Source organism: Astyanax mexicanus, chromosome 1, assembly GCF_023375975.1.
Source record: "Astyanax mexicanus isolate ESR-SI-001 chromosome 1, AstMex3_surface, whole genome shotgun sequence".
NCBI lineage: Eukaryota > Metazoa > Chordata > Actinopteri > Characiformes > Acestrorhamphidae > Astyanax > Astyanax mexicanus.
In genome coordinates, this window is record NC_064408.1 from 55,124,037 (window position 1) to 55,134,808 (window position 10,772).

The following is a 10,772-nucleotide window of genomic DNA, read 5'->3' on the forward strand; positions in this document are numbered from 1 at the left end:
TGTGGATCTTGAACCAAACCATGTTCCTGCATCCATACACATCCTCACAGAGAATGGATCAAACTTGGGTTCCAATCAACAATTCTCTAATCAGAAAAAAGAGTGCCACTACTGCCATAGAATTGGTCACTTTTCTCGAGTTTGTCGTAAAAAGCAGGCAGATAGATGCAAAATGGGTGCTAGTTCTAGAGACAGCACAATGGGAAATTATTTTGGTGGGTTCTCACAGGGAAGCCCATCTGGGATTTCACAAGAACAGATACCTCTGATAATCAAGACTTTACAGGGTGTCACAGGACAGTTATCTTTGATATTCAGTGCTCTACAGGGAGTCACAGGGATTTCAACAGTTTCTCCTGCTTTGGCTTAAGTTAATTTGTCCTGCTACTTAAACTCATATTTGTGCTTTTTGTTTTTAAGAACTGGATTTTGATGGTTTCAAATCTCAGAGCAGAATCATAAGATTCTTATGAACATAAGTTGAATTTACCATCCAGGTTGAGCTTACCATAAGCTAAGTAGCATGTTAATAATATATTTAAGTGCACTTTTTAACTATTTTGTTTTGTTTTCTTACTAGCAAGGGACTTGAGACCAGTCCTGATTAATTTATGTTGTGTTGCACAATTTTAGAGATAATGCACCAAACGAAGTTTTTGCAGACTTTAGGTGATGTAGTTATTGCATTTAGATAAAATGAACCACTATACGATCAATTTAAAATTGTTATACACTGAATAAACCACTATACGATCAATTATACAATTTAAGTTTTATATTCTTTTCAGCTACAACCTGTAGTTTGAGTTCCTGATCTGTGGAACTCTGAGTATGGCTGAATTGATATGTTGAAAGTGATCCATATGGTTTCTGGATCAAAGGGGAAGCTAACACTAGCTTTAAAAGCACAATTTGGTCACAGTAGGGTAATACAAATAGTTTTCTCACCTGTGGTGAGATGAAAACTCGGACAACTAACGAGATTAGAGCAAATGTCTTGTTATTTCTGGTCAATGGGTCATGGTGAGGAAACATGAAACAATCTATTTAGATGAGAATGTTTCATTGAGTTTTGTTAGTTTCTGCTTGTACCCCAGAACTGAGATCTAGGGTCAGTAAAAGAAGAGGTGGGTAATTGTACAGAGTCCTGAGGAAGAACCATGATTTCTATTTTCATGGGGGTTACCCTTTGGGATGAAGATTTCAACACACTGTACATTATCATAACAGCCTCTTCTGAGGGACAGACAGTGGGGATAAGCAGATAAACTACAAAAAAAAATACATAATCAACATCAATGAACAATTTACTGCTCAGTGTTTCCTCTGTTACAGATCTGTTGGAGCCAGACAGTGCTCCAGCCAATCCAGCATGGCGAGAACAATTTGTGACGTGTCGGATGCAAGCCTGAACAGTTGAAGAGACAACTGATGTTCAAAGTGGACTTCCCAGATTACCTGCCTTTCACCGACATTGAAGCACACGCCATGGACATCCACACACACACACACACACACACACACACACACAATGTGACTGCTCACAAGCTGAAGTTGTGATGTAAGAGGAGGCATCACCACATGGAAGCAAGCCTCTTGGAAAACCATGGACAACTACTGGAACTTTTTTTTTTTTTTTTCTTCAGGAACATTTTTAGACCCAGATAACAGCCATAAACAGCTCCAATACTTGGTTACATCAACTTTTCTGACATTTATGGTACAATTACAGTTGTATAGTTACAGCCCTTTTAGTAATAATGTAGTTGTGTGATTCTCCATTTGGGAGAATCAAAGGGGGAATTGATAGAATTCTGCCCATAACAAATTATACTTTAACTCTTTCACCCTCTCCTATTCCCCCAATTGTGGCTCCATCATGTCTGCTACAAAACTTGACCATTCATCTCTGCAGGGACCCAGATTGTTATCTGACCATTTGTCTCTGCAGGGACCCTCATCGTCTATATGCTAATTTATCTGACCATTTGTCTCTGCAGGGACCCTCATACCCCCCATTAAAGTGACCACCCTGCAGTGTTCAAAGCAGGATTCCAATGTATATAATGCCCCCTCAAAATATCCCTAGTTAGATTGCTTCTGATCGACTGACTAAGCTGTGCCCGTGTAGATTTTCTGTCTGCACGTGAATAAACTCAAGTCAACTCTGAAGCCGTCTCCTGACTCCTGAATCGGACACCTGGTTCCTGAAGGCCGAATTTCTAACACAAGTAAATTCTTACTGTATTCAAATGCAAGGGGATTGGAATGCATAGTTGCCATAGTTATTGCTGGTTGCTAGGGTAGCTTGTGTTTGCATATAAAGTGAATGGTCCTCTGATACTATTGACTAATTGTTTGAAAATGTTAGTTATGGTGAAACTATATGTTTTCTCTAGTTCATATATAATGTAGCAACATGACTTATACAAAGTTGGGGCTGTTAAAGTCCTTGCTTCTTTTTCACAAATAGAGGTGTTCTATTGTTACTGTTCGCTTAGGAGTATGTAGGAGTATATCATATCGTCAATATGTTTTGTGTTCCATATTTATAAGAAAGCCAGTTGTTGGCAGAGATGCATTAGCAGTCACTGCTACAAATATGTTTGTGTTTCTACAAACCCTGGGAAAGATTACATTTTTCCCGCAGATTGTGTGTTCTTTTCTATATATTTTTTTTCTTTCACATTGCCTTACTGAGCTGGTTTTGATAATCACACCATAAGTAACAAGCAAGGTAAGCGCACTGTTCGTTTTTTTTTCTAATTTTTCTGACATATTTATTTATTTTTTCCTCATTTTCTGACCGTTTTTGGGCTCCCTATCTCCTTATAAAGGCGTTTTTTTCCCCAACTGTGTCACAATTCACTAGATGGCGCAGCGGTAATTTATTGGACTGCGACCTTGACGACAAGGGTTCGATCCTGCGGTGTGTTTATTTATTTATTCTGCGATCCACGCTGCCCATCCCCACACAAAGAAAGGGTGGGTCTGCTTTCATCCTATATCCTGATTGGTTCAGTCCACTATCTATATTGAAGATGGGCTAATGGGGCCGGTCTCTTAGAAAAAAAAAAATCCAACAGCATCGGCCCCTGAGGACTGTCAGCCCACCAGGCAAATGCCCATGATGTACGTCAGATTATCAGTCCAGCCCTAAGAGAATTGCATACCGGTTCACGCCGCAGTATACCAAATAAACTCACAAACTGCCCAGCACTCAAATACAATGGTTAAAATTCTTCATATAAAAATCATCATATTTGTTAATATATGCACCTAATGAAATTGATCAATAGTGTACGCCAAATATGTGCAATCCTGTTAAATGTTCCTGTATGAATACAGCTTTTTCTACAACAATGGACTTCTCCTGATTTTATATTATTTCTTTTACTAGTCATGACATAATCCTATCCAAGGATATGTTAGTCTCACGGACCATGCTGACATGAATACATTACATATATTCTTTTAGCTTACTCTTACTATTAGAATTTAACTTTTAGAGAATTAAAAAAAATTACTGCATTAGAATGTGAATTAAATTGTATTTAAATGGCTAAAGCTGTATTTTTTATAGACTATACTGGACAGAAGGATATCACAACAACAAATTCAGATAATATTAATCAACTATAAAAATCTGCCTTGTTCTTGGAGCTGGTTTATCAATCTCTGAGATTGGAAGAACCTAAAAATGCACTTCAGTCCCTGAAAAGAGGTAAAACCCACCCGGGTCAGATGGTACTCCTTATAAACTGTACTATATGGGTCGAGATAGGACCTCCGGTAATTAATTACTTTGATTATGTGATTATAAACAAATTCTTTCATAGAAATCAAAACACATTATTGATATCTTTGAAGTCATGAAGAAAAGTAAGGGTCCGCTAGACTGCAGAATCAATAGTTAATTATGATCCACAGCTGAAAATATACAAAGAATTTCCATATTCCTGTGTGGTTTTTTTCTTTAGATGTTCATCTAGCCTTTGAAAGTGTTGGATGGGATTTAACTATGGTCAACTTCCGACAGGTTTGGTTTTGGTCCTTTATTTATCTCTATGATTAAAGTTACAGTTCCCCTAATGCCGCTTAGGGAGAGTAGCAACAGTGCTGAACTCTCTCCATTTGTAGAGCGTCTGTCTTACCGTGGACACATGAACACCAAGGCTTTTACAGATACTTTTGTAACCCTTTCCAGCTTCATGCAAGTCAACAATTCTTGAACGTGGGTCTTCTGAGAGCTCTTTTGTGTGAGGCATGACTCAATCAAGCAATGCTTCTTAAGAACAGCAAACTCAAAACTGTTGTGTGTTTTTTTATAGAGCAAGGCAGCTTTAACCAACACATCCAATCTCATCACATCCCGGCTCTAATTAGCTCTTAGAAAAGTCATTAGCCTGATGGTTCACATACTTTTCCCCCTGACTTTGAATGTAAACATGTTGTGTTCAAATAAAACCATGCAAACATATCATTTTCAACAAAGTCCCTGCTAACAAAAATCAAATGGGATGTGAGAATGAGAGCAACTCGCCTACAGTGCCAGAAAGACAATTTTGTGTTGTTGCTCCAGTGAACCGTATCTCACATAATCCGGAAATCAGGAAAGCCTAAGACAACAAAGACATTAAAATCCCATATCTGAAAAATGACTGCCCCTTCCTTTCAACTGTTTTTTTTTACTGGGTCAACAAGTAATGTTGTCCGATCACATTCGTTTTTATTTTTATAAAAAGTTACACTTTTTTTTACACCAAGGCTGAACTTGGCTGAGCTATGGTAGTTACAGCTGTCTTGTCATTAGTTGTTGGGATGATATTCTGCAATGATATCACAATTCAGTCTACGAATATGTCATATCACATTCTTTATGTGTAGCCGATAAAAATAGACCCACTGTTTTAGTATAGCATCATCATTCTTCTAACTAGTGCCAACAGTTTTTAAAAAACAGATGTGTTTCTTACCTACAATGCCGAAAGCAGACACTGCTCTGGAAAGGCCAGAGGAGCCTTTCTGCCCAATCTTTGTCCGGTTTCCTAGATCCAATCTCCCCAGAAGCTCCCGGACCTCCTTTTGACTGTATACATGCTAAAAAACAAGCCAACAAATGCGGATATTACTTAATAAGTTATTTGTTTTTATATTACCAAACTAACTGGCAGACAGTGGACAATGTCTGAACTCAGATGCTGTTCTTTCCCGACCTTGACCTATAATCAATTAACTACTGTAAATTATTTGCTTATTTTAAGTAGCGGAAATTTTCCAGCCTTTATGGTACAGGTTTAGTGGCCGAAAGTCTCACAGGCGTAGATACATATCAGATCCATGACAAACAGAAAAGAAACAAGGAACAGCAGAGAAAAGTGGAATGCAAAACCTCTTAATCTTTTAATTATCAGGCTTGTAATGTTTCCTTATCCAATGGTCAGTTTTAAACCAGATCATAGGCATTTTGGTAGCGTGCTAACTGGCAACGATGCTACCCACACACCCACACTGATAAATGACAAATGAGTGGCGGCACAAGCGACTTGCTGCAGATAGGAACAGTCCAATTCCAACAATGAAAACCTACTAAGAAGAAATCCTATCCATCTCTGCGAGGGCAAAGAGTTGGTCTCTCTGCTAAGACAAGCTCAAGTAATATGAACACCCCCATTTTATAACAAGGGGTGTGGTGTCACCTTGTTGGCCTTGTTGGTCTTTTAATACATGGGATACATGATGGATTGTCATCCACAATCTAACTACTCTGGCGGTTCAGAGGACTGAAACACAACACTGATCATTTTAGTTTAACATTAGCTGTACATGTTAAAGAATGTTACTAGCTTGATCATTTAATTGGAGAAAACAACTAAGCCTTTGCAAAATGTAACTTGTCCAAAACAGCCACATTTTTAATGTTGTGTATGTTACAAAAGAATCTGTTTTGATAAGCTGTGTTTAAGTCACACATACTCATTAAAAAGGTGTAATTTGAGTGCAATTTTTTGCAATACATGACCTTTAGGTAATACACTTCCACCTAATCTATTAAATTCCTTATGTGCTTGAGCATGGATGCAGCCCTTTGTTTTGTCAATATTTCTGACATGATTAATTATTGCTGGAATGCCAGATCACAGAGAGATTTTCTCGATAAATCACAAACAACATTTCATAGTAATTAAAGAGCACTTTGTGTGTCTACATGTCCAATCAGCAGGGCAACATGTTAATTGTAGTGGAGAAACATACCTTATCATCGATAATGACCAGGTCTCGTGGTTCAGTACGGTCAATTTTCAGGACACGATGCTTAGTTTGAGCATTATTACTCCCAACAAGAAAATATCTCTGAGGAAAGAGTATAGAAAGACATGTTTTCATTGGATTATTGGTGACAGAACTTTAAAGTAAGAATGGGGTCATATGTAAACTCTAAGTAAAGGGGGGGATACATTTTCTTTTAAATAGATTAGTTACATCTTAAACTCGGCAAAATGTTTATATATCCAAGGACACTCAAACCTGCCACTATCACAAAGCAGAAAATGTTTTTATCCTGACCTCACCAGAAAGTACAGAACATCCAATTTTACAGATAAAGCAAAATTACATTTTAATATTATATCAATGTGAGGCATGAAAAAGGACCAATAATACAACAGAATATTATTGTACAGTATTGATTGGCTGAAATGTTATGTGCGCTCTGTTTTATTAAACTCATGGTGCCTGTCACATCTTTTTAAAATGAACTCACACAAATCCACAAAAATGTAGCTACTTCAGCACTGGATTGAGCTGTCTGTTGTTCCACTGTGCACACAAGTATAAACTGAGCATTTTCAAGAGCTATCTGGCCACAGAATATATGAAAGCTCATATCACAGCATTCTAATCAAACAATTCTGTTTTTATTTACTTTTTAAGCAGCATCTCAACTTTTTTGGAACTGGGCTAATGTAAAGATCACTGTAAATCAAAAAGTGAAATGAATAAAACTATGTTAAATATAATTTAAATATAAATTGTTTTTGCAAAATAAACAGAACCAGACAAAATTATCACTTGATGAGCTTTGCCATCAACATTGAATCAATGCCAGAGATTGGGTGGTCATCAAAGGGAATGACAAATATTAAACATAATAAATTATGTTTAAGGTTATGCTGTGTACCCTTTCCTCCTTAACCCTAAGCAGGTTCTATTGGTATTACACCTGTAACAAAACATTTAATCTTTATTCATTTAAATATGAACAGTAATTACAAATACCTTGTCTAATGCCCCTTATATGAAATATTAAACACTGAGTATGAAAAACTGTTAATCCACTGCTAATGTGCTATGTCCTGCTTTTGGAATGCTTCTGTGGTGATGAAAATAAAATAGAGATTTATATATATATATATATATATATATATATATATATATATATATATATATATATATATATATATATATATATATATATATATATATATATATGTGTGTGTGTGTGTGTGTGTGTTCATTACCATCCACTGCCATATTACTATGCTGTTCAAACAACCAAAGACTCAGCCTTTCAAAAAGGCTCTAGACTGCCCCCCAGTGTTACTTTGCGGAGGCCAAAACTTGTTTTACAAAGAAAATAAGTGGGTAAACAATAATTATTAGAATTTAAAAAATCCTTCAGCCTATTTCTTAAATATTGTGTAGATACAAAAAGTTTAAATCAGACCTGTTTATTGGTTTGTCTGGTTAGAGGGAATGAGTGGTTTGGTCAGAAACTGTTGTTTTCTATCAATAGTGTGATTTATATAATTAAAGTCATAGTTACATACAGCCCTTGTCTCATACAGCACACATTTCTGCACCCCGCTGATAACAGTGGCTGTCAAAGGCATGGTGGTAATGGTGCTGGTGAGTTATCAACCCTGGTCAAAACACAAAAATATATAAATAAATTACGCGAAAGAATCAAAGTGTGACATGTTAACATACAGAAAAAATCACATAAGAACTTAATTTCTTCATTCAAGGATCCATAAAAAATTACCTATTCATCTAACTATTAATCTATCCATTCATGTTACCAAAAGTATTCAATCGTCTGTATGAATTCAGGATTCAGTTGCTTGGTCGTGGTCTACCAACTGTTAATTTAGCTAATCTGAAGATCACATGAAGTTTGGAGGTCTGTAGTGACTTACTCTGCAAAAGGGTGTGACCCCTGTGCTCTGCATCCACTGACCCTGCTCTGTCATTTCACGCTACCAATTACTTCCAATTTGTTATAATATTTCTGACTGTGGAATATTTGGTAGTGAGAAAATTTAAATTTATATAAGTGAATACGTTTGACAATATCATTCTTTACTTTTAAACACAGACAGATTAACATACCCAGAAGTATTGAAATCCCCTTAAAAAAGTGAACAAAAACATCATTTAAAATAGATAAGAGTTTTAATATATTTCTTTCTTCAAAAATTTGGAGAAATTGCTAACAATTAATTCAATAAAAAAGCCTGTGGCTTTTTTCAGACTGCATAAGTAAATAAAACCAAAATAAATGAGTGTTGTATTATAACTGCCTGTTAAATTGATTTTACTGTCTAGGAACTTTTTTGTTCTCTATGACCTGTCTATAAATCTGATGAACCAATGGTAAAAAACCCTCGCCTTAAATGAGGAAAAATGCTGTTAAGCTGCACAAATTGAAGCATGGTCTATAGAAATATGGTAAAAGTAATTACAGTATAAATAAAGTACAATATACAGTATAAAAAAAATCACAAACAACTGAGAATTTGCCAGGAACAGTACGGTAACAGAAACAAACATACCAGTTACACAACTGCATATTTGGGTATCAACAAAACAATTGTGAGATATTATTTCCTGTCCATGAACTTTTTTGGCAAGTTAAGACTGAAAAACCTCTTGCAGAAAGTAATATTGGAAACAAACATATAATTGAGTTTTAAAAAAATATATATATAAAAAATTGGTTAATATAAAAGAGCTGAAAAAAGAGTGACAAAGAACAGAACCTCAATGCCACAGCAAACTACTGTGGTGGCTTTTGTTCAGGTCAAGCGCAACAAATTCCATTCATTGAGTAAGGGCCTTTTTATGTGTACATTTCAGCTCATTTTAATTTCTTTAATTGACTGTGTTTATGTGTTTGAGTAAACTGATTCCAACATCACAATTAATATATGCTAAAATGGAATTCATATTAGCAGGTAGAATATTACCTGCATAATTTCATATAAATGCTAATAACATTTGTGTGTTAACCAAATGTCTGATTATAAGACTTTTGAAACAGCTTACTGTAGAATAACTTCACCAAACTTTTTTCTTTCATTTTTTAATTAAATCATTTGCAGGCAGTAAGATAACAGAGACAATACTAATTAGTGCATTTAATAGACACATAACAAACCATACATTAACAGACTTACCTACAGGAAAGTGTAGTGAAGAGGAGCACAATTCAAACACACCAAAAGAGGCGGGCATGAGTAAAGACTAAAAAAGCTGAAACAAAGAAACAACACTGAATATATCAAAATAAAACATAAAGATATTTAAATGAGAGAATCTAAGTGCATTAAACAACCAGATTACTTATTCAAAATCAACAAGACCACTGTGCAGGTTGTCCATAGTCATTAAAAAGTACAGAGCACAGCTCTTTAGTTCAGAGGTACTGAGGACTGCACCGCTCCGTGCTTCACTCTCTGCTGATTTCAGCTGATGGTGTCGGACACTGATCCTGTTTTTACAGTTTGAAGAATCGTATGTCTCGTGTTTAGCTGGGCAGCTCGCTAACACCACTCGCTGAACAGCTAGATAACCTAACAGCGACCAGTGTGTCCTCAAAACAGAGCTGGACGCCTTTTCCCTGCATTACAGGCAGTGTGAACCCGGCGGTGCTCAGAAACTACATCAGACTTACAGATCAGAACCCGTCACTCCATTCAGCTCCAAAGCCTCAACACTAACAACGCTTCCCATCAGGTGACAGCAGCTTCAGCTGATACGGGTACTCAGCGGAGCCAAAACGCGAAGGAGAAATTGGTATATGGAGTATATGGTATATTGGTGTTTGGTGCCACCTAGCTGTATCATACACACTTTTTAGTCTTCCCACTGTATTGTAAATATAAAGTGTGTGTGTGCATTGATGGGAATAACGCCTTACTTTTTTCAGTAACTAATTACTCTGACAGTAACTATAACGCCGTTACCATTTCCGACACCCCGTTACTGCACGCTACTTTAGCCGATCAATTAACTTTTTTTTTTACAAAAGCATACCCGTCAAGTTTTCCGTTTTGGCCCGGAAACTACCGTATTTTACCCCTCTGTCCCCGCCGTCCTCCCGTTTTAGCATTTTCCCGTAAATTTCCTGTATTATAAAAATAAATTAAAAAACGTATTAATGAGAGATTAAATCTCTTAACGCCAATCATGGTGCCAGTTCAAGAAGAAAGTCCCGCCTTTCAGGAGAAACAGCCAATCAGCTTGGTGGTTTTGCAGAGCACAGAGGTGGGTCAGTGTGGGGAAGCCCCCCTGTTTTTGGTGCCTGCTAGTGGAATATTAAATTTAGAACTGATATTTATGGATATTTCTTTTAATCATTTGTTCCTTTATATTATAAAAGGTAAAATTGTTGTTAATCATTGTTGATGTACTGTTTTGCATACTTTATTGAGGAATGGATTCACTGATGGAATATATCTGGACCATGTCCTTCAGTAAAAGCTCATTTT

At 36.4% G+C, this 10,772-nt stretch overlaps 1 protein-coding gene across 6 annotated transcripts in view; it reads right to left on the reverse strand.

Moving 5' to 3' along the window:
* Positions 1-10,047, reverse strand: part of fig4a (FIG4 phosphoinositide 5-phosphatase a) — a 66,868-nt gene extending 56,821 nt beyond the window's left edge. For 3 of the 6 annotated variants that reach the window (XM_049480250.1, XM_049480232.1, XM_049480245.1), the window contains exons 1-5: positions 9,956-10,047; positions 9,459-9,534; positions 7,830-7,922; positions 6,256-6,354; positions 4,977-5,100 (exon numbers count right to left, since the gene is read on the reverse strand). In XM_049480250.1, coding sequence (XP_049336207.1) covers positions 4,977-5,100; positions 6,256-6,354; positions 7,830-7,892 — 286 coding nt within the window. In that variant the 5' untranslated portion in view covers positions 7,893-7,922; positions 9,459-9,534; positions 9,956-10,047. The other 3 variants (XM_049480236.1, XM_049480233.1, XM_049480240.1) reach the window with 3 other exon arrangements.
* Positions 10,048-10,772: the final 725 nt, after the last annotated feature.